At 42.7% G+C, this 25329-nt stretch overlaps 1 protein-coding gene across 3 annotated transcripts in view; it reads left to right on the top strand.

The window, feature by feature from the left end:
- Nucleotides 1-25329, top strand: part of SCAI (suppressor of cancer cell invasion) — a 538528-nt gene that overhangs the window by 244825 nt on the left and 268374 nt on the right. For all 3 annotated transcript variants that reach the window (XM_069241740.1, XM_069241742.1, XM_069241741.1), the window contains one exon: nt 19373-19513. In XM_069241740.1, coding sequence (XP_069097841.1) covers nt 19373-19513 — 141 coding nt within the window. The remainder of the gene's footprint in view (nt 1-19372; nt 19514-25329) is intronic.

Genomic DNA, 25329 nt, shown 5'->3' with positions numbered 1-25329 from the left:
TAATGATTTTACTTAGTTTACCAAGAGCTAGATTAGCTCCTCCTCCTGGCCCATATCACCACCAGCTCACGCAAGGCAATCTCACGACTACTAATGAACAAATACAAGACAAAAACAAAAAAAAACTACCTATGCATCCAGGATCTGGAATAGCATCCTTTCAGAGTACACTAACATTGTGCACTGTGATGCACTTTTTCTTTTCTCAACGTCTCCACCAATGACTAAATACACAATGTTGTGAGTGCCAGGTGGGAAACTGGAAAAGGGGTGTGGGGACAAAGAGAGTAAATAGGGACACTGGGCTTCTTCACTCCTTCTGTTTGGCACTGGTGTCTGCAAAAGGTAGGGTATCTAATGACAAAGTGAGATCTTTGGGAACTTTCATAAAAGTCCTGCATCCAGCAGTAACAGTGAATGGTTAAATCTTAAAGAAATCTCTGTGTAGCCATCTCTCTGTTCTTTGATTTGGAACTTGTAATACATGAAACTAAACATATACGAGATGAGTATCGTAAATATATGTTCACCACACTTCTCTGTATCGCTGCTGACATATTATCGATATGAAAACAATTGCAATACAGAAATATCACAGTAAAAATATTGTGGACAAAAATAGAGAAAAAATATCGACTTTCCATACTTACATTGTAAAATATAAAAATACTGAATTTAAAAATAAAGTGGACTAAAATATCAATATTACATATATGAGTATAAAGTGTAAAGTATTTAATATTGTTACAACTTAAAAAAATTAACTTACAAATATTACATGGAAAAAAGACGTATATCATTTAGGAAATTGAAACTAAATGTAATAATTTTAAATAAAGTAGGAGAAATATTACTTATAATATATAAAAAGAAAGAAATAAGTATAGTAAAGCTTCATATAAATATATGAAAAAATTTAAAATATGTAATACATATTATTTAACATTAATAAAAACACCATTATATGTACACATAAATATTTAAAACGTTATATAAAAAGTAAAATTACATAATTATTAATCAATTAAATCTTATATTAAAAATACACTACTAAAATTCATACTACGCCAAAAGAAGTTTAAATTAAAATATACATTTAAAATAAAAATATGCTATAGAATAAATACTAAAGTAGAAACTAAAAATAAAAACATTAGTATAATAGATGACCAATATCCAAAACAGCTAATGTAAAATAAATCCTACAAACATTTGTAAAAATAAAAACAACTTTAAAAAACAAAGCAAAATTACAAATTTACTAGACATAAAAATTTAAATAAATAGCAAACTCTATTAAAATGAAAATTAAAACGCATTACAAAATAAACATTCTAATTTACTATTTCCACTCCAAGCCATGCTACAGCAGGGAAAGGTTGGGACTATGAATGGGTCAGATTTAGTATTCCCACTCAAACCTCAGTAACAAAATGGAAAATGTTGGACAGGTTGGAATTACTATTCCCATTCAAACCTAACTAACAATAGGGTATAATCTGGACTTGGTAAAAGTAAGGTTTACTAGTCCCATTCCAACCTAAGCGGCAGTAGAGAAAGTGTTGGCCTTTGTAAGTTTCAGATTTACTTTTCCCAATCTTAATTTCATTTTTAAAATACAATAAACCAAACTAAACTTATATATAAAAGGAAAGCATATAAAATAGTTTCAATGAATGTATTAAAATTTGAAAATATATACAATAATGATCAACTATAAAAAACAAAATCACAACATTTAATATTAAGATTATGGAAAGATATAATAAAATACTTAAAATAATATATGCACACCAATTTAAACGATAATTTGAAATTAAAAAATGCCACATATTTTACAAAATATAGATTTCTAAATTTCAAATAATATTCAAATGAACCAAAATTTACCAACATCCAAAATAAACTAAATGTAACATTATTGAAAGACGTAATATACAAAATGAATATAGCATTTAACCATTTATCCTATTAACCAATAGCACAGTCAAAATTAATGAAATGTATTAGAAAACACTTTGAGTACCTTGCATCCACCCCCCAAAAATGAATAAAATGTTACAAATATGAACATAATATAACTTAAAGTACGAAATAACCAAAATAATTAAAAACAATCTTAAATATGTTTGTAAACAACCAGATATTCATAACATTTACCCAAACAATTGATTTAGAAGAAATAATCACTTAAAACTTAATTTCCCAATTAAAAACTTGAATATTTATCTATATATATATATATATATATATATATGTATTTATTTAAAGCACTTCCTGCTCTTCACAAAGAAATAAAAAATAATACATACAAAAATCCCAAAATAATTAAAAAAAATACTAAATGCTTAAAGTCAAAAAGAATGAAATAATTCAAGAACTTTTTATAATTAATCATCATATCTAATTAACCATTAAAATACATTATGAAAAGTAGTTTAGTTATCAATAAAGTAATGTACACAATTAATCAAAATAAACAATTAAAATTTCTACATTAAATGAGCAATTTATTACAAATTATAAAATATATTCTCTTGTGTCACTGCAAAGTAATTAGCAAGAGGTTAATATTCTGTAGTTTCTTAACAATGTGTCTAATGTCACTAGAACTCTTAATACTTTGTGCTTTAACGTATGTGCAGACAACATGAGCAACATAGTCCTGACCCATTACAGGATAAACCTTAGGTAAAATTCGACAATCTTGCAGTCCTTAGAAAAGTTCATATTAATGTTACACGGTTCAAGTCCAAATACACAGCTCAACTTTAAGAATACTTCTCTATATTCCCAGTGTCCTTCAAACTACTTGAAATTAAGTGACTGGTCTTCACAAAGGAAATCCTAGGTCGCGTAGAGAGGTCCTTACTGCAGAAGCTTTCCGTCATGGTTGTCTAGTAAAGATGCTGTGTGTCATGAGGGAAGTTATGCCCAGATATCCAAGACGACTGCTGCGTTTCCAGACTACCTGAGAGTTCATCACCTCCTGGGAACTATCTGGACGCTGTTATATAGTGCGTTCTCCATGTAAGTAAAGCTCCACTCCATACAGCGCCGATACTCTGCAAGGCCTGCCAGCATCTTCTACCCCGAGATGACCCATCACAAGTAGCATGGAAATAACGCTCCCTCGGACTGGCCAAGTCTTAAGTGGTGAGTTGTACCTCCAGCCCTGCTTCCTGACACATCCCTACCAACATCAGAAATGCCCAACCCTGTTACAGCTCAAAAAAAGAAGCAATCTCAGTGTACCCAGGGGCTTTTGCTTGAACTTCTGCTCTCACTTGCCTCCCAGGTAGCTTATATACATACATACATACAAATAAAGCTCTAGTGGACACCTTTGGAGGTAGTTCTCAGTTCTAACCCTAGGTGGAACTGGAGGAGAATAATTTAGGGGCTCATTACGACTTTGGCGTTCAGACTGAGCAGACCGTCAGTTTCACTGGGAGGAGGCTTCCGTCGTACCAGCGGCCTCCCCCCCCCAGGTGTGTTACGATGTTCCCACTGGGCTGACCGGCGTGAACATCAGATTATGACGTTCCCGCAGGCCAGCCTGGCGAGAACAGTGCTACGGTATTGGTCTCAGAGCCAAGTCCAATATCGTTGCAGACAGTGCACATTCCAGGGGTACTGGGCAGGGGGGGCCCCAGCACTGCCCATGTCATGGCATGAGCAATACAGGGGCTACTGCGTGGCCCTTGGCACTGGCTTTCTGCCAGCTGTTTCATGGCGGGCTTCCCGCTATGAAAAGCTGTCGGAAACTGGACTTGTGATCAGTGCAGTGGCGCTGAACTCAGTGCCTCTTGACTGACCGCAACTCCAACCGCTGTTAGCCTTTCGGGAACCATGTTCCTGGCGGGGATGCCGGTCCCCTGGTGGTCACGAATGCGTCGTAATGTGGCGGTCGGACCGACTAGAGTGAGGCGGTCCAACCGTCAGCGCGAGGCTGACTCCAGACAGCGTGGCTGCCGGCTACGCAGCGACCTTCCTGCCAGAGTCATTACGAGTTTCTCACTAGGTCGGCAGGCAGAAAACAGGCTACAGCATTGTCTCTGCCTCTTAATCGAGCCGGCGGCAATGCAATAGCCAGCAGGATGCACCAGCACCCTCACAAAGTTCACTGTCTACAAAGCAGACAGTGAACATTGTGATGGTGCTGCCCATGCGCTTGGCATGGGCGGTGCAGGGACCCTCCTGCCCAGCACCGTCACAATGTTTACTGCCTGCCTGCACTCGGCATGGGCAGTGCTGGGGCCCCCCTGTGGCCCCCTGCACCTGTTCTCTGCCAGCCTTTTCATGAAAAGGCTGGCGTAGAATGAGGTTGTAATCCCCAGGGCAGCTCTGCACGCAGGGCTGCCCTGGCGGATTAGGATCTCTCCCAGGATCTTGGAAGCTGGCGTTTCCCTGGCGGTTCAACCGCCAGGGTTATGTGGCGGTCAGACCACCGCATCCGTAGCAGTCCAGACTGCCACACTCGTAATGAGGCCCTTTGGGTTGAAGCCTGTATATGGCTACTTCGTTTCATGCAATCTCACAGATTACTCGATTAAGCTAAGGTACTTGTGTTGTTAATTCCTCTGACAATCCCTGGGGGTAGAACCGAACTGTGACAATGTTTGTTGGAACCTCAGGAGAGATTTATTGTGTTTGCATGGTTATTACATGACTGTATGCCTAATGGTTGCTTTGTGGGGAAGCTAATGCTCAAGATAGTAGGCTTGATTTGGTTTTGGTGACAAGCGAGAACAGGCATTGGTAAAGCCAATAGATCTTGCCTTCGAAGAGCTGTAGGCTTTGCCAATATGTTTTGCCATATTGTACACCAGCATGGCTGCTGTTCAGCATGACTAAAGGTTAGTGGAGTGAAGACAAGTGGCGTGGAGTGTCATAAAATGGAGTAGAGTGAAGTATTATGGAGTGGCATAGAGTGGCGTAGAGTAGAGTGGAGTGGAGTGAAGTGGAGTGTTATAGAGTGGCGTGGAGTGAGTAGAGTCTTGTAGAGTGGAAGGCCGCAGAGTGGAGTATAGCTGAGTAGAGTGTCGGAGTGGAGTGGTATGGAGTGGTGTCATGGAGTGGTGTAGAGCAGGGTGGACTGGCATAGAAGGTGTTGTGTAGTGAAGAATAGAGTGTTGTAGAGTGGCGTAGAACAGAGTAGATTTTCGTATAGTGGAATGGCATAGAGTGGAGTAGCATAGAGTGGCGTAGAATGGAGTAGTGGCCTAAAGTTGAGTAGTGGTTGTAGACTAGAAAAGAGTGACATGGAGTGGCATAGAGGGAGTTGTGTAGAGGGGCGTATAGTGGAGTAGTGTTGTAGAGTGCATAAAGTGGGGTAAAGTGTTGTAGAGTGGAGTAGTTTAATGAAGTAGAGCGTCATACAGTGGAGTATCATCGAGCGCAGCGTTGTGGAGTGTCATAGCGTGGAATACGGTGGCCTCAAGTGAAATGGCGTACAATAAAGAGGTATAGAGTAGATTGCAGTGGCGTAGAATGAAGTGGTGCAGAGTAGACTGAAGCAGCATGGAGTGAAGTGGTGCAGGGAAGAGTGGAATAATGCAAGGTAGATTGGCATAGAGTGCATTGACTTATAGGGCAGTAGAGTTGAGTGCCCCAGAGTAAAGTGGTGGAGAGAGCATTGGCTAGAGTACAGTGGTGCAGAGTAGTGTAGAATGCAGTGACGTAGAGCACTTTAGAGTAGTGTAGTGTGCAGTGGTACGGTTCAGTGGCAGAGAGTGCAGTCTTGCTGAGTAGAATGGCATAGAGTAGAGTGGTGTAGAACAGAGTGGTGTAGAGTATAGTGATGTAGAGTGCTATTGTGTAGCGTGGCATAGCCTGATGTGGCATAGAGTGCTGGAGAGTAAAGTATAGTGGCTTAGATTGCAGTGGTGCAGAATAAATGCTTAGAGTTTGGTTTTGAGTAAAATAGTGTTGAGTGCATAGGCATAGAGTGCAGTGGTTTAGAGTAGAGCGGTGTAGAGAGCATTGGTGTAGAGAAGTGTGGCACAGCTTAGAATGTAGTGGTGTGGAGTGGTTCAGAGTGAAGTACAGAGGCGTAGAGTAGATTGTTTCAGAGTAGAGTGGAGTGGTGCAGGTTGAGTTCAGCGGCATAGAGTAGTGGCTTAGAGCACAGTGGCATAGAGTAGTGGAGAATAGAGTAGTGTAAAGTGGGGTGTTGCAGAGTGGAGTAGAGTGGTGTGGAGCAGTGCAGGGTAGAGTGCATTGGCATAGAGTGCAGTGGCATAGAATGCACTGTTGCAGAGTGGAGTGGTGTAGAGCGGAGTAGTGCAGAGAGGAGTGGAGTGGCCTAGACTGGAGTTCTGTAGAGTGCAGTGACGAAGAGTGCAATAGTGCACAACAGAGTGTGATAGAGTGCATTGGCACAGAGTAGCGTGGTGCAGAGTAGAGTACAGAGGCGTAGAGTGAAGTGGTGTAGAATGCACTGTCATAGAATACAGTGGGGCACAGTAGATTAAAGTGGCATAGAGAGTAGTGGTGTAAAGTGTAGTGGCATAGAATGCAGTGCTATGGTGTGTGACAGTGTAGAGTGTTGTAGAGTGCAGTGGTGTACAATGCAGTGTTGTAGATGAAAGTGACAGTGCAATGGAATATAGTGGTGTACAGTGCAGTGGTGCAGAGATGATTGGCGTAGAGTGTATTCGTTTTGAGTAAAATGGTCTAGAGTGCATAGGCGTCAAGTGCAGAATAGAGTGGAGTGGCGTGGCTCCGGGTGGATTGCAGTGGCATAGAGTAGATTGTTTTAGAGTAGAGTGCAGTGGCATAGAGTGCAGTGGTTCAGGGTAGATTATAGTGGTTCAGAGTGGATTGGCATAGAGTAGAGTAATGCAGAGTAACGTGGATTGGCATACATTGCATTGGTGTAGAGTGCTGTACAGTGGTGTAGAGTGGTACAGAGTAGAGTGCAGTGATGCAGAGAAGAGTGGTGTAGAGCGCAGTGGTGAAGAGTGCAGTGTTGTACAGTGGCAAAGATTGGTGTAGAGTAGTGTGGTGCAGGCAATGGTGTCGAGTGGATTGATACCCATTGTAGTGGCATAGAGTGCTCTAGTATAGAGTGGTGTGGAGTGTTGCAGTGGCATAGATTGCAGGGGCAGAGACTGCAGTGTTGCGGAGTAGACTGTCATAGTGTGCAGTGGTGTATGGTGAAGTGACATAGAGTGCTTGGACGTGGAGTTCAGTGGCATAGAGTGGTGCAGAGTAGAGTGGCGTAGAGTGCAGTGACAGAGTGCAGTGGCATTTTGCGCAGTGGCGTATAGCATTTCAGAGTATAGTGGCGCACAGTAGATTGGCGTAGAGTGCATTGGTTTCGAGAAAAGTGGTGTACAGTGCATTGGCGAACAGTGCAGTTGTACAAAGTACAGGTCAGCGGCTCAGAGTAGGGTGCAGTGGTGCCAAATGTAGTGGTGCTGAGTGCAGTGACGGAGAATAAATTGTTCCAAAGTAGAGTGAAGTGGTGCACTGTAGAGTAGAGTGGCATGGAATAGAGCTGTGTACTGTGCAGAATAGATTAGAGTACCATAGAGTGGATTGCCATAGAGTGCACTGGCATAGAGTGGAGTGGTACAGATTATAGTGCATTTTCATAGAGTGCAGTGGCATAGAGTCAGTGTTGCAAAGTAGAGTGGCATAGGGTGGTGTAGATTGAAGTGGCAAAGAGTGCAGTGGTGCATAGTAGAATAGTGTGGGGTAGAGTGTGTTGGCATACGGTAGAGAAGAGTAGAGAGTGCAGTGACGCAGTGTGGAGTGATGTGGAATGGAGTGGCGAAGTGTGGATTGGTGCAGAATAGCCTGCAGTTATGTGGAGTGATGTGCAGAGTAGAGTGGAGTGGGTGAAAGTGAAGTATGCATGGTGTGGACTCTCCCCCAGTCACAGATCTGGGTACGTCACCCCAGTTTGAATCCAGCCATATGCAAATCAGTCTTGACCCAGTTCCCAATGGGAACAGTCCAGCCCAAACTGTCAGGCCAGGTCCTCCATGGACAGGAAACAAGCATCTTGGGTTCAGGTTATCACCCTTCATCGCCAGGCTAGCTTGAATCCAGTAGCACAGTGAGCAAGGGACCCATGTCTGGGCATACCCTAGTCACTTAGGACGCACAAGGCAACATCACAACACAAAATAAAATGATGGACGGAGTGTTGAAACTTTTCAAACAATCATCCCCAGTCACAGATCTGGGTTTGATCCACTGTTATTTTGCTCGCCACGTCCCCCCAGTTTGGACCCAGCCATATGCAAATCAGTCTTGACCTCGTTCCCCATGGGAACAGTGCACCCCGAACTGCCAGACCAGGTCTTCCCAGACAGGAAACAAGCATCCTGGGACCAGTTTCAGGGTATCACCCTTCATCAGCCAGGCTAGCTTGATTCTAGTGGAACAGTGAGCAAGGGGCCTACGTCTTGGTATACCCTAGTCTTTTAGGGCACACAAAGGCAACATCACAACACAAAATAAAATGATGGATGGAGTGTTGAAACTTTTCAAACACTTACCCCAGTCACAGATCCCAGAGAAGCTTTCCAAATGTCCTCAAGATGTCGTTAGCAAACCAGACAGCAAAGTTGTCTGGTACACTTCGACCCAAAAATGGCCATCTCTCTTTTTGGTTCATTGGGAAAAGTGTATCAGTTGTCAAGGGTCTGATCTTTATATTATACTTGCTACTATGATCTCCCAATTAACACTTCTGGATTCTTCACTCCTCTAGCCCTCCATTATTCTATTCCAACCAACTAACAAACTCTCATGTCCTCTACTCAATTTAACTCATACCTCCCTATACAAAAACTAATACTGTACTCTTATTTCCCTATACTAATCCACCACTAATGCTTTTGGGTTCCGGGGTACAGTGCTACTTGCCAAAAAGTGCCTCAACACCTCGTCAGGGGTAGTAAGCGCTATATAAATACAATTACAATCTCTGCTTTGAAGACACGGGAAATATGAAGCGAGATGGTGCAGTCTGGGCAGAAATATGTGACTGTTCTGTTAGTACACATCCTTCCAGTTCATTTGGACAGAAAAGCTCCCTTTCCGGCTCCACAGGTAATTTAATTGAGTCCTGCCCCCACTCTCCCATGGCTGCTGCTCAGCTCTCACAGGGGTAATATTAAGACGTCTCGATCGGAAAACCTGAAATCGCTAGGCTGACTTGGTGTCCGGGGGCGACGGCGCTGTTGTTCAATCTGACCTTTATCAAACAAACAATTACATCGCCTTGTGGAGGGCCCATTACGCGGAGACGATAAAGTTCAACACTAGACTGACTGTGTAAATATGGCTCTTGCAGCACCTCAGAGGTGCCCACTTCATTGCAGCTGCATTCCCAAGCAGAAGCCACTGGCAATCCGGCAAGGGTGAGATTTAATGCGCTTCCTATGTTATTTAGTTAAAATACTAATTCAGCTCCCAGATGTTACACTCCCTGGTGGCATTAACAGCAAGTGGTCCAACTAGTAATTGTCTGCTTGAGTGCCATTCAGAGCATCCTTAGAGCAAGTACTTCAGGTCTACCCACACCACTCCCAGCCTTTCCATCGGCTTCTTTGCACTTCCTGTACCCAATATAAAGACGTAATGATTGCACCGGTGCAGACCACCTTCTTGCGGGAGTTGGATGTACAAGCTGATGTTATGAGTGTTTTTATAGTGTTCTAATCACCCTTGAGGGTATCCAGGTGCTCAGTAGCCGACCAGCTCCAGGAGAGCTCACATGAGGAGCCAGGTCTTCAGCTTCTTGCGAAAAGTCAAGAAGGGAGACGGAGGCTCTGATGTGTTGTGGAAGGTCATTCCAGGCTTCATGGGCCAGGTCTGAGCCCCCCTACTCTGCTTTTGTGTATGCGTGGGGTGTGTCCTAGTGAGAGATCGACAGAGCAGAGGTGTCTGCCAGGTTGGTGGAATTAATGTGGCTGGTCAGGTAGGCTGGGCCTGTATTGTGGTGTGCTTTGTAGATGTGGGTGAGGAGTTTGAGGTGTGCACACTTGTGATCAGGAGTCAGTAGAGTTCCCTAAGTTGTGGTGTGATGGGGGCTGGGCGTGGGAGGTTGAGGTTTAATTTGGCTGCTGCGTTTTGGACGGTTTGCAGTCTTCTTGTGAGCTAGTTGATTATCCCTACTTACAGTATGTTCCCGTAGTTTGATCTGCTGGTGATGAGAACTTGGGTGATAATTTTCCTGGTGTTGTATGTTAGCCTCTTGAAGATTTTCTTCACAATCCATAGGGTGTTGAAGCAGGACAGGGCCACTGTGGTTGACCTTGGCGGTTTTGTTCAGTTTGCGGTCTATGATGTTTCAGGGGTTTCTGCTTGCGAGCAAGGCATGGGTCCAAGGTCTGTGGGCCACCAAGTGGAGTCCCATGTCGAGGCATGGTGTAAGGAGTTATTTCGGGGCACGCCTCACCCTTTGGTCTGTACCTCTGTGCTTCCTGTGACGGTGACAAAGGCGCAGTAATTGCACAGGCCCCAGGATAGGGCAGTGCCAATTATTTCAAAATCAGATGAGTGGAGTAGGCACTTTAATACCCTCTCTTGCTGATATGTCAATGTACAGAGCCCAGGCCTCACAGTACTGTTGTGGGAGATGCCACTTTTAGAATGCTGACAACACTACTATTTTGTAACTAAATTAGTTGTATTTATAATTTATCTTAGGGAGCCGAGGCCAATGCAGTCACACACAACACCCTTGGAATACACACTGTCCGCATAGCAGACAGTGCGGATTCTGAGGGTGTTGGCAGGGGGGCCTCTGCACTGCCCATGACATGGTTATGGGCAGTGCAGGGGTCCCCCTCTGGCCCCACGCACTGCCTTTCTGCCAGCCTTTTCATGGCGGGGATCCCGCCATGACAAGGCTGGTGGAAAGGGAAGTCATTATCAGCATAGCGGTGCCAAACTCAGCACTGCCGTGGCGACTTCGACTGCCGCCAACCCATCGGGACCCTGATCCTGGCCATGGTGGCGGTCTCTTGGTGGTCGGACCGTCAGGCTCGTAATCTGGCGGTCAGACCTCCAGGATTGCGGCAGTCCGACTGCCACCGCGAGTTTGGCTGCCCTAGGACTGCTAAACTCATAATCAGGCCCTTTGTTTAGGCATCACTGTTGTATTTAAAAGATTTTGTTAATTTATTTCTAATTTCAAATATTCATCTCTGGTTCTGGTTACTTAGAACTTGAAGATTTGCCATTATATCTTTCGCTTTGCTGAAGCCTGCAAGCTTTTTCGAGGCTGAAAGCAAGGCACAAGTAAGGATTGTATTATGAGCCATACAACTTTACTAACTTGGTGACTGCTTAGCAGTTCACACTTTATGTGATACAACAATAACAATTTCAGCAAAGATGACAGGGAACACTCTGCGGGACTCAGTCACTTTTATCTTTAACATTGGTTCCTAAATTACTATGATTTCAACCAGGGAGAGAACCAAGTTGATAGGATAAACTGATTATTGTTCTATATTCAATAAAATAGATAGTTAACATCAGAAGTATCAGCTTTATTTTTTACAGCTTAAATTAACTTTTAAATAGTTTTCTCATAACTCACATCAGCAAAGACACTGTTATTTGTGAGTCCTCTAATTTTAAAGTGTTTTTCTAGTGACAGTTAAGTCTGTTGAATTGCTTTAGAGACATCCGTGGCCCGCTATGCAAGTAAGGCTCTATGACATGTATCACCATCACTCCATCATGTTTGGCTCAAGAAATTGCACTCTTAGACACTGATATATTGCAATATAACACTCAGAGTTCTTGATGATATGAGCCTCTGAGGTAGTCATAGATCAGGGTCTCTTGCTGGAGGTAGCAGGGGTAATTGTTGGGTATCATTGTGTTTTCACCATCTGGCGAGTTAAGACCAGTGCATGTAAAACAATAGAAGAAAGTGATTAAGATTTATTTACAATAATGTGAAGTTTACAATTAGTGTGTCATGACCTGCCTTGGGGTGATTAGTACAATCTATATATAGTCAGGAGAAACCTCTTTTATGGCTGGGTGAGTAGGTGTGTGCAGTACTGGATCAGGAGAGACAAGAAGGAAATGTTTCTTTATGGTGGTCATATATATTTTTTTTCTGTGACTCGGAGCAGGGGTAGGTTATCCACCCGGTGGCCACACGAGCGGGTTGAGTATACAAGCCTGGACCACTGATGCTTATCGCTATCCCGATGGGGCCCATCCTTTAATACAATGAGGGTTTTTGTGGTACGAAGAAATCCCGTATTGGGTTATAACATGTGGATTAGGTACGTTTTTTGGTCCTGACGAATCGCACCGATCTTAACAGACATTTTTTGCGAGAAACATGTTGACCCCGATGATAGAAGTATAGTTAGTTCTGTACTCTAACTCTCCACATTCCCCTAATTCAGGGACTGACAGTTTTTTTGTTTCTGAGGGTGGACTAGACATTACTTCTAATCCTTACCCACACTCTGTTTTTAATCATGACAGGGGTCTGGGTTGATTAAATACGATATTTCCAGACCTCTAGCCATTTTTATTTTCACATACCCATATACCAATCCCACAGACTAGCACTCAGCTACCGGCATTCTTTACATTCAAAAGATCTCCGGCAAAGAGCCCCCACGAGGGGCCCGTCAGGCATTGCAGTGCCGGCCTGACGAGGAGCAAAAGCCCGATGATGAAGCATGTCACCATTTGGTGAGTGAGGGCTCTTGTTCTAATAAGAGCAGAGTCATAGACTCCCCTACTTACTGTTTACATTTGTACTAGTCTATTGGCTGGAACTGTGTACTTTTGTTTTTTTGGTCATATCAGGAGTCCAGTGAGAATCAGAGTATTACATTTATATAAATAGCACTGCTTTGCATCTGCAAAACTTCCCTATAAACAACCATCACTAAAATATGAGATTGAATATTTAAATGAGTCAGACATTTTTGAAGTTATGGAAAAACCTCAATTGGAATATTTTGGAATAGGACAGTGGTCTGCAGATTTGATGCTTTTTCATGGTCCCAAAGTAGTGAGAACGTCCTTGTGAGAAGTTGCCACAGAGCACCAGTTCCTTGCCTACACCATCTTGGTAAGTCAACACACCTGCTAAGCAAATTACTATGGGCCTCATTACGAGGCTGGCGGTCACAAGACCGCCAGCCTTGCTGTGGCGGTCCAAACGCCACATTACGAGTTAGCCAGGTGGACCCGCCTAAAGACCGCCGTCCCCGCCAGGATCACAGCTCCCGACGGGGTGATGGCGTTCTTTGTTGTAGTCATCCAGGGCGGCGGTGAACTCAGCCCGCTTGGCTGATTACAACCTTGTTCTCCACCAGCCTTTCATGGCGGTTTGAACACCATGAAAAGGCTGGTGGAGAACAAGTGCATGCGGCCACAAGGGGGGCCCTGCACCGCCCAAGGCATGGGGAGTGCGGGCCCCCATGTCCAGCACCCTTGGAATGCACACTGTCTGCTTTGTAGACATTTCGCATTCCAACGGTGCTGGACAGCCCCGCGGTGTGACAGCAATGGACTTGGCTTCATGTGGATATGAGTCCAATGCCGCAGCACTTTTTCCACTGGGCTGACTGGTTTCCGCCAGTCGGCCCACTGGAAAACTCGTAGTAGGTCTGGTGGGGAGGGCCCTATATGATATTTAAACTCATCTTTATCAGTTGATATCGTGGAGACAATCAAATTGGAAGGATTGGAGTTACTTTTCGGGTAGGTCGGGTAGAGTTTCAGCAGGGGATGGTAACAGTGTGCCCATGTGCAATTTACACCCATGCAGAAATGTTACAAGCCAGATCAAGTGAAATAGAACAACTTGGAGAGTTTGGAATTAAAAATAATAATTTCTGTGCATTCATTAAGTCTCAGTCAGACCGGAGCTTTATGTTCCACTTGCTTTCTTATTTATGAACTCATAGCTCTTCATGGTAGCATCATTCTTTCTTGTGCAACTTTTTCAGTCTCATGGTAGAAGGAGCTTTCTGATGTTTGTTCTTCGTTGTGTAATATTCAGATCCGTGGTATCCTGTGTCCTATTTGTTGATATTGCAGTAACAGTCCTGGATCTTACACCTGTAGACTAGATTACAAGGTGAGATGAATAAACATAAAACATATAGGTTGTTGCAGTTCAGCTATTCATTAATAAAAACGTTTAGGGAATATCTCTCCCTGAAATATTTGTATTTATTTGCTCCCAGTTTAAAGACTGAACAGTCTTGACACATGTAAAACCTCTTAGATTTGTTTGAAGCAAAATAAATAGAATTTGGTTACCTAAGAACATTGAACTCTTACGGTCTGTTTTTTTTCTTAATTGACAGATTTGTTTTTAAAAGAGTAGGTAGCCTACCTTGAACTGTATTCTTTAGTCCCGGGACATTAGCTAGCAAAGGTCAAATTCTTCGATTATGTTCTGTATAAAATAATCAACCTTATAGAATCTAGGGCCTGATTTAGAGTTTGGTGAATGGGGTTACATCGTCACAAATCTGACTGATATCCTGTCCGCCGTATTACGATTCCATTATATCCTATGGAAATCGTAATAAGGCAGATGGGATATCCATCACATCAGTGACAGTGGAACCCGTCCGCCAAACTTTAAATAATGCCAAAGTTATGAACCTTATTTCCTTTGGTTCCTGTTTCTTAGTCTTTGGCAACAGAAAGTTGAAGGGTCCAGTTTCTTCTCTGTCTCAACTGCTTGTTTTTGGATGGGGCTTTTTCCTGAATGAATATGATCACCGCCCTTTCGGCCTTTGTTTCAAGTATTTGATTTTGACCACAGTTAAATTTATTCAGATAAATTCTTCTTTTGGAAAATGAATTTCTTGGTGGCTTGTATGTCTAGAAGATGCATTGAGAAAGCTTGTGGCCTACTGGTGTTCTGTATGGCTTTGTTTGAAGTTGGTTAGATCACCAGGTGAAGGCGCTTCACCAGCCTCTTACTGGATGGAGAAAGGCGCAAACTCCAAGTTCTCACCTAAACTCTTGTTGCATCGTCAGTGTTAAATAAATGATTTTTCTTGCAATGATGAGTAGGTCGCAAGGGTGTCATCTTTTTAAGAACTTCAAGTGAAAGCAACACTTTATATTATACGTGCTTTTTCTGCATTTAGTAATTGTAAACTAATGCTAGTGGTAATAATAAATAGTTAGAACATTAATTGCTCTACTAATCATATTAAGTAATTTAATAGTGTTAGTAAGAATTGGACTAAAAACCATATTAACAATAAAAATATAAAACAACAATGATCATTTAATACTAATTCTGGTAATAAAGAAGTAATCATAGTAATAATAATAACTATCAGAGTGGTAACTTTATTTAGAATAAAAGTAATCACGATAAAAGTAATGTTTAACATGATACCAAAGGTAATTTTATAGTAAGAATTATATTAATGTAACAGTAATTGCGAAGATAGTAACCTGCTGCAATACTCTAATACTCCCAAGGTTTAACTCTAAGCATGCCTTGAGCCTTGTGGGGACCTTGGGCTAATCATTACAACTTTAAGTTGTGAACATTGTGAGGAATGATCCAGTCGTGTGAAGGGGAGTGCCATGTGTTCTTCCTTTTCTACTAGGAACCTGCAACCTCTACAAGGCCTGATTTCTGCTGAGAAGATGATGGAATTTTTGTTCAGTTTGTTGCACACAACTCTCTCTACCTTGTGTGAGAGGATGCAGGACAAATTCTTGAGGACCACCTGCGGTCTTCACATCACTAGATATAGCGTAGAAGCTGCCGACTGGTGTGGTGCTTTGATGTTTGTCCTGCAGAGGGTGGTATGTACAGTAATCCTGCTACAGAGACTTGTGACTTGTTGCTCAAGGATAAGTGTTGTTTGACGTTCATTCATGTTACGACAGGTAGTCGTGAATGTAGTAAAGTTCAGTAGGCTTTGGAGATGTAGGAGGCATCCATCTTATGAAGATGTCCGGGGTGGCCCACTCATTCTTTGGCGTTAGACTTATTGGTTACTAAATGGTGTTTCACATTTTTGCATTCGCTCAAAAGGAAGCAATAGGTTAACACATTTAGATGGGGCTATGGTGTTGTATTGAATGTCAGAATACTCGAGCAAGAAATATAATTTGAGTGATTGTCGAGCTGACGTTTAGGCAAATGATAATGAAATAAATTAACAAAAGAGGGAACAACAGACACTAATTGTTCAATTGCTGAAACATTAGGAATTGCCTGAATGTTTTCATTAAAATAACCGTTAGCAAAGCCAACATGTCTGGCTTTAATGTGCCAACACATGTAAATACGGGCATTCACAGATGCTATTTATATACATTGCATTCCCTAATGCTGTTTGTCTCATTGAAGAATGTTCTGTTGCCTTTGTAAATGCTAGGAAAAAGTACTTAAAATATTTCTACTTTCTGAGTAGAATGCATATAGTAGGAGATAAAGAACTGAAGGTGAGAGTAATTTTAAGATGTAAATTGTCCTTCGTGCATTTTTAGCAGAAGCACTTCATGCAAGACAGAATGATACATTAACTAGCCAATAGCTTGAGGTGAGAAATTATTACTATTCAGTGTGAACCCAAGGCCCTGTTCGTATATACGTATACTGTTCAGGGTGGGCCCAGAGCCCTGTCTGTGTATATGTATACTATTCAGGGTGGGCCCAGAGCCCTGTCTGTGTATATGTATACTATTCAGGGTGGGCCCAGAGCTCTGTCTGTGTATATGTGTACTGTTCAGGGTGGGCCCAGATCCCTGTCTGTGTATATGTATACTGTTCAGGGTGGGCCTAGAGCCCTGTCTGTGTATATGTATACTATTCAAGGTGGGCCCAGAGCCCTGTCTGTGTGTATTAATACTATTCAGGGTGGGCCCAGAGCCCTGTCTGTGTGTATTAATACGATTCAGGGTGGGCCCAGAGCCCTGTCTGTGTATATGTATACTATTCAGGGTGGACCCAAAGCCCTGTCTGTGTATATGTATACTGTTCAGGGTGAGCCCAGAGCCCTGTCTGTGTGTATTAATACGATTCAGGGTGGACCCAGAGCCCTGTCTGTGTGTATTATTACTGTTCAGGGTGGACCCACAGCCCTGTCTGTGTGTATTATTACTGTTCAGGGTGGACCCACAGCCCTGTCTGTGTGTATTAATACTGTTCAGGGTGGTCCCACAGCCCTGTCTGTGTATATGTATACTATTCAGGGTGGGCCCAGAGCCATGTCTGTGTGTATGTATACTATTCAGGGTGGACCCACAGCCCTGTCTGTGTGTATTAATACTGTTCAGGGTGGGCCCAGAGCCCTGTCTGTGTGTATGTATACTATTCAGGGTGGACCCAAAGCCCCGTCTTTGTATATGCATACAGTTAGGGGTGGACCCAGAAACCCGTCTGTGTATATGTATACTATTCAGGGTGGACCCAGGGCCCTGTCTGTTTATATTTATAATATGCAGGGTTGACTCATGCCCTGTCTGTGTATATTTGTACTATTTAGGGTGGAACATTCAGCTGTCCAAGATGTGTTTTTAGCCCTTAGACCTAGATTTTGAAAAGTCTGGTTCTATTGCTAGAATGTCAGGTTTTGAGGCAGAATGTCCAAGGATGTTGTGACTCTAAGGACGTGCACGGGTTATCTTAACTCCTCATGAAACATCCAAGTCGTATCTAGCCGCAGAGGCAACAGATCACTCTTAAAAGCCCAGTCATGACCTCGGGGTGCCAGTTACAGCATCCCACTCCAAAGGTTGGAACTTTCTGCTTGGTGTGGCCTCCTCTTCTTAGTGGTTTGAAAATAAACCATCCGGAAACTAAAGGGAGATGACCTGAGTTCACCTCTACATACATGCCAACGCCCAAAGAAACATAATGTATTTTCCCCATTGACTTCTATTGAAGGAGAAGCATTTTCAGGCGGTAGACAGCCAAAACAAAGCCATTTTTGCCTTTGCAAATCAGGAGTCTCCCATCTGAATCGAGGCTATTGTCATGTACGCCTTTAACATGGCGGCGCTCGTGTTAGTGTCAATATCAGTGGCTTCCATACATTGAAATGGGTGGAAAACGTCACTTTCTGTGGCGAAGACTCAAATGTATTCTTATCTTCTGAATGGCCTTTTTTGCATCAAACGCCCATCCAAATGTATGCATCCTTGACTCTTGGTGCCTTGATTGTGTCTGACACGTCCAGTTGCTCTCTATTTTTGAATCATTGTGGGCAGGTAGCATGATCCCACACTTAATGACTGTTTCACTTTAGTCCCACTATTTGGAATACTGACTTATATTTTCTTCCAAAATTGGAAAGAGGTTCTGATTTTACCTGAATCTCTTCCATCGCACTCGTGGGTTTGTTTCAAAGACCCTGGGCAAGCTTCACTTTCTAAAATCCGTACACAACAAGTATTGGCAAAGCCAACATGCATGGGCTTAGCAGGCCTCCAGCGTTTTTAATTTTATTTAGTTATTTATTTTGCAAACATTAGCAGTGGACATAAAAATTGCAAAAGGTGTTCAAACAAGATAGCAATTCTGCTGTCTAAAAGTAAACTTAATTTTTGCTGCAACAATAAGTAAAAAATGAACCATTGCAATAATAACTATAAATAACCTCAAATGAAGTCAGAAAATGGTCTTCCGCCCTGTCAATGAAATGGACTACTATTTAGAGGCTTGTACACATGTGCAAAACCAAATCATGGTCACTTACAATATCTGACCCAAGCCTCGTGCTGTTCGCTTTAGTGGGTGGAAACAAAATCTGAAGAATACTTGAACAGATCAGTCAATGGAGAGCTGACGGCTCTTTTGTGTTTGTGTGAGTGTTTATATACACATATGTGCATAGATGTATTTTTTTATATTTTTGGAGGGGGTGTGAGTCTAGTCAGACAGCTAAAGCTGTCTCTAGGGCAGACTTAAAAATTGCCACAGATACTTGATGTCTTGTAATACTGTCAAAAAACATTGTGAAATCCCCTTTGAGATGGTTTTTTTTTAAGAGTGCATGATTCTTTGTGGCACATAATACAAATTATTTGTTAATTTCTATGACAAAACCACTTCTAATAATTGAACCTAGTTTAAATTTTGGAGCACACAGAGCATTACTTGAATAATTAAGAATTGCTTAGTCCTCGCAAAACCTACTTCCTTTGTTGGGTGTGGCTTAACCCAGAATCTTTATGAATGTTCCCAGGGCATGGTCTTAAATTTGAGTTTTGTCCATGATGTTAAAATTTCAAAACCTGGTAATGAGTGAATGTCTGATCAAGTCTCTTGTCCACAAAATCCCTTCCTACGCCTTTCTGATAAATTGATCTTAAATCTTGCTGATAAATTCATCTTAAATATTTCTGATGAGTTGATCTTAAATCTTTCTAGGAGTGATCTGAGCGATCTTGTTCCGGACGAAATTATGTCAAGCGGAGGTGTCGAGGACGATGTCCCTCAGGGTGAGCGGAAGACCGTGACTGATTTCTGCTACTTGCTGGATAAATCGAAGCAGCTCTTCAACGGCTTGAGGTCAGTGAATTGATGATGCCTCATAAAGGACACTGCAAATGATGCTCTTAGAAGCTGCATTAAAACATGTTCATAGAGTTTTTATAGTTTATAGAGCTTTTTTACTGATGCTGATCTGGTATCTGGTTCTGTTATGGTATTTGTCATTGTTTATTCTACCTACGATTTCAACTGTTTCCTTAAATATTCTGCAACACCAATTGCGCAGCAAATTAATTAAAAAATATTTTAAGATATCGGGAAAGGTTCCTATTTAAAGAAAAATAGGTATGTAAGGGGAAATCACAAAGTAATTGCTTCTTTAATAGCAAAATACAAAAAAATATTTTGTAAAGGGAGACATGATCACCAAAATTAATATGCACCCACCGCTCCACTCTGCAGTACCTACCAAAGAAACCTTTCAGAGTATGCTAAATGTGCAGTACACCTGAATAGTTTTCTGGGTTATGGAGCACAGTAAAAGATGAAGGAAGTATTCCACATCAATAGCTGTTTTAATATTTTTTCTTGTGGCTTTGTTGTGCACGAACGGGGCTGTGTTTTGGCGTCAATACAAGGGTAATCTGTGGTTCCATGTTAGCTTCAGAAATGTGTACTATCATTTGCAAATAAATCACTATAATACCAGTATAGACTCAAAAGGGAGGTGCATTTATCAGCACATACTGTCTACTTGACAATTACATGTAGAAGCGCCTGTCAGGTGAAAGACCCAGTGAAAGCTATTCCCTTGATAACAAATGTGCTGAGTTGGGTGAGAGGACCTTTGGGAAAGGGACCCAGATGCTCTTAAGGACTGTTATCCAGTACCGTGGGGCAGGTGGTACAAGTGGTTATCAACTGGAGGAAGGTTCTGCCTTGGCAGATACAAGTACTTAGAGGGCTGCAGCTGAGACAAAGTATCTGTAAGATAGAGATTCTCTGTGGCGGATACAATACTTAGAGGGCTACAGATGAGATAAAGTATCTATAAGATAGAGATTCTCTGTGGCGGATAAAAGTACTTAGAAGGCTACAGATGAGACAAAGTATCTGTAAATAGAGATTCTCTGTGGCGGATACAATACTTAGAGGTCTGCATCTGAGACAAAGTATCTGTAAATAGAGATTCTCTGTGGCGGATACAAGTTCTTAGAGGGCTACAGATGAGACAAAGTATAAGTAAATAGAGATTCTCTGTGGCAGATACAAGTACTTAGAGGGCATGTGTGTATAATATAGAAAATATATCTGAGTCAGGATGCTATAGTATAGCATGTTTATTTCTACTCTGTATATCAATAACATTATTTCACTGCATGGGGACAGGAGACTGGGTGCCTCACTATTGTCACAGAGTTCCTACGTGACGTCCACCTTTCATGATACTTTGTACCTCACAATACATGTCTAGGCCGCCTAACATCTTCCCAGTTAAATAGCTGGTGGTGATAAATTAAAGAGAGGCTACTTGACTTCACCCTCCTCAGTGCTGGTATTCAGCTACAGCGTACAACACTTTCCATTAATAGCTGTAATCCCTCACACCCTGCAACAGCTCTGAGAAATGGCGTCCTGGGGCTCAGTGTGATTTTGCCAACCTTCTTGGAAAGTTGTCAAACATTGAAGGTGTTAATATGATCCCTCACAAGCCTTAATGCTGTTTCACTCCCAAAGCACCAGCACACAGCATCAGTCCCTCCTGGATGGTAGTCAGCCAATCAAGTGTTGAGTGTGTGATGTTGAGTTAATTGTGCTGTTTGTAGTGCATGAGGGAAAGCAGGCAACCGTGTGCGTTGTGACGGTGCTGGTGCCTCTCTATTATAGGGCAGGGTGGTCCTGAACGCTCCTCTCCGGGAGTATGTGCTGGAGGCATTACTGCTTCTAAAACTCCACTGTTTTATGTAGATTCCATCCTAAATCAGGACTGACTGTCACATACAAGCCGACTTATGAGGGTGGGACAGGAGTGCATAGCGGGAGGTTACCTGGTGGCTTCTTTACAAACCTTATTATCCAGGGAAAGATATACCAGTATCGACTGAGATCATATGCCTTAATCATGCATTCCCACCAGACAGGCGGCTGCAGAAGAGATTTCTGTGCACCAGAATTCACCACTTGGCCCTCATTTTATGGTGCTGCTGACCGCCAGAAAACCTCCCTTATCCAAGCAGACACCATTGCTCTAACTTCTTGACATGGGGCAATGGCCAGAAGGGAGTAGAGTTTGCTTATATAAGGAGCAGGTCTTCAGGTCCACACCACTACTGACCACCTATTTTATACTTCAAGAGAGTGCTTCAGGGTTTTCAGCCACTTATGGTTCAAGCGTGAAGTTCACCAGAGAAGGAACCATGTGGAAATCCCTACATAAACAGCAAGTTCCACTCGCTAGTCAGGATCTGTTCTAGTGATGGTAAGTGGTGCTGACCAGCCATTCTTTTGTGCAGGCGGGATGGGAACCTTCTGCAGGGAAGAGTTTGGAGCCTACTAAACATGGATTCTTCCCTCCTCCGTTGACACTTGATCTCTGGAAAAGAGACCATGAGGGCTGATGGAGAAAATAAGGACTCAGTAGTTGAGACCTGATTGCAGAGTCTGGTCATGAAGGAGTGACCAGAATTAACTTTGTGAAACCCCATCAGATTTGCACTGCAAAGTCAAAGATTGAAGTGGTGTTTCCCTGCCTTACATGGTGATGTTCAGACATAAGAACTCTCCTTTAATAAGTTACTGCAGTGAGTTATAAACTTGTTTGTTTACGTCAGGCTGTTTCTGAACACAGACATAGCGCCTGATTTAGATATTGGCGGAGGGATTACTCTGTCACAACGGTGATGGATATCCTGTCCGCGATTATATCCAATGGGATTTAGATTTCGGCGGACGGGATATCCGTCACATTTGTAGCGGAGTAATCTTTCTGCCAATATCTAAACCAGGCCCTGAGTCTGATATACAACAGTTAGCACAGGAGTCTGACAGTATTACAGAGAAGAAAATATTATTTTTAATCTGGATAGCTCCCTGTATATACAAAAGTCAATTATCCAAAATCTATAGTTCAAAAATAGTGACTAACTAAAATTAAAAGTGGTCATAATGTAGGGTATGTCGAGGGCGGCTGCTATTGTGTTAAAGTTAGGCAGCAATCGTGGGATTCCCATTACTAAAATATATTGGTATGTTGGCAGATGACATTACCTGGGGACCAAAAAGATTCCTCTGTATTTTGCATAAAACAGTCATTGTACTCTGAAAACAGTTTTCTGAGCATTTAGGATTTTTTTTACTTTTTTTTTTTTTTCAGCTCGATGCCTTTAAATTTAAAGCACATTAGAAGTTCCACTCCCGGGTATGTTTGACTCTGTCTTTTTGATACCTGATGCACTATGAAGACCTCCATTCTCCGCGCTGGGGTTAGTGGCTGCGGTGGTATCCACCGCTGCAGTGGTATCCCCCACCGCAGTCTATCTACGTCGTGGTCACGTTAGTGCTATGTTGGTTACTCATAGACATGTTTATCACCGCCAAGAAGACCCTCGGCTTCAACAAGCGCCTTTCCAGTACATAGCTTATGCTATGTTTTTTGTTAAATGCTTGGAAGGCTTTGCAGATACTTTCTGCTGCATAATTTTTTTTTAATATATTATGTTCAAATACAGCTTCCAACTCCTAACTACTTTGCAAGAAACAGGTTGCTTAAGAAGTGATTAATAAACCCTTTTGGCGTAGAAGACAAATAATCATGTTCTACAATTACATGTTTGATGTTGTTAAGCCTCATAATGTGGTCTACTTATATGTACGTCCATAGGCAGCCTGTGTTGTAAAATTCTGCAGAAGTCTTGAACTTGAGACACCACTTTTTACCACCTGAAATTTTGAAACTTTAGTATGTGGCTGTGGCTGTTTTGCGTTGTAACAAATGTGTTCGTTTTATTGCACTGGGGATGTTGCTTGAGGTCCATATAGCACTCCACTACCACTTGTAAGGTCTTGGGGCACTCAGGCAGGTCTGTTTTGTGGCAGAAAGCCTGGGACATGCGTGGTTGGGTGTGTGTTCGATGAGCGTATGGTGAAGTGTGTGGCGTGGGGAGACCTGCTCTGAATCACGCACACTGATGTTGTACTTAAGTGTGTATGTTTTAGGGGGAGAGTGGGGTAAGAGTAGTGCACTCACACTAGCCTTCACCGAACCCCTGTTACTAGCATCTCCGTAGTCCTGATGGGTTTCAGGCCCTAAGGTGACACTTTATAAAGTTTATCTTGCAAAGCTTGATGTTGCCTGCTCCCATCTTCATTGGTTGATTGGTCCTTTGGTTTCATGGATATACATGACCCCTCAAGCGGTAAGGCTTACGGTTGAGTAGACAGCAAGCTATGGAAGCTTGTGTTGAAGACCAGCACCCATTCCCATTAGGACCAGTCCCATTAGGCTGAGTACGGTAGGGTTGCCTGATGCTGGTTGTGGCCCTAGTTGGGTTGGTAACTTGAGTTACCACAGTCCAAAACCACCAGTGCACTTTCACTCTAACAACATTAGTTGGGAAAGCCTGAGCATTGGCCCAGCACGTGAGAACGTGCTGTTGGCTCCTGCTGTTGAGTACAATTGAGTGATGGCGAGCCGCAAATACAAATCAACACCACTGACAATCTGCAAGGGTTCATGTCCAAATGTGCGGTCCTTGGTAATGGATGAAAGGCTCTGGCATGCGAGATGTTACGGCCACAGTGTGGCTGAAAACTAATCTAAGGATATAAAAAAACACAGGTGTGGTTGCACTAGGGCGACCTTATGGAGGCTACTTTATGCATTTGCATGGTGTTTAGGCACACGCTGTTGATTCCTTGTGTTATTGTGTAACGTGAGCTTAATCTGTGCCTCCCTACGGTGTTTGGTGGATGTCGGCTGTAGTTGGAAAAAACAGTGGCCTGTAGTCACGGACAAACTCCTAGCTCAGGACTGAGCTTACATTGCCGTGGATGGGAAAGTGTAGCTGAAGAACCAGTCCTTTGTTTTGATGAGAGTTCACTGTAGCTGTAAATCAGAGTCCAGGCCCCAGAGTGATATGGGGGGTCTCAGACACTAGACTGATGTGTGTGCGACAGCTGAGTACGAGCTCAGTTTGGTGGTGTGAGTAGTGAGCAGAGAGAGGATTGTGCCCTACTGCGGCAGAGTGATTCAGTTTTCCATTTCTGAGTGATGGCCTCCCTTGGGTTCCTTCTGGAGCAGAGGACTTGTTGTACTTGTGCGCATGTTGTAGGTTCTACCTTCTAGAAGAGAAGTTCTGGATTCCAGACCAGGGCTTAGGAGTACCTTAAGGATACGATTCTGATTCCTGTGATGAACTGATGTACTTAATTTTGAAGAAGTGAGACAGTCAGTCCTGGATTTACAAGGATTTTGTGAGGCTGAGGATTGGTTTAGTCCACATCAGGATCAAGTAGCAAAGTAAAGCGGGTGTAGCCCCGTTCAAGTGCTGATCCACCATGTAAGAATCGCTGGTTGTGATCTGTTCTGGTCCACATGAGTGGAGGTTTTTAAAGGAATTGGGTGCATGCCTGCTATTCATCCCATCCTGTTATGTTTATCTGGTGATGGTGTTTGAGTTGTGTCACCTCCTATAATTGGCTACTGTACGCAGATCTGTTTCAGCATTCATCCATCGGTGGTGGCTGGATGCCAGTTCAAGCTCTCATTTGAGGCCTGAAGATGTTTTCTTCACAGTGTGGACAGTTAGTTACCTTCTGATCAGGGAAGAGATCTCAAGCATTGTTGAAGGCCAGATGAGCAGTCTCTTTCCGTGTGTGCACGACCTTCACTAATA

Source organism: Pleurodeles waltl, chromosome 6 (genome assembly GCF_031143425.1).
Source record: "Pleurodeles waltl isolate 20211129_DDA chromosome 6, aPleWal1.hap1.20221129, whole genome shotgun sequence".
Lineage (NCBI taxonomy): Eukaryota > Metazoa > Chordata > Amphibia > Caudata > Salamandridae > Pleurodeles > Pleurodeles waltl.
The sequence above is the reverse complement of the archived record's forward strand: the minus strand, read 5'-3'. Positions and strand labels throughout refer to the sequence as shown.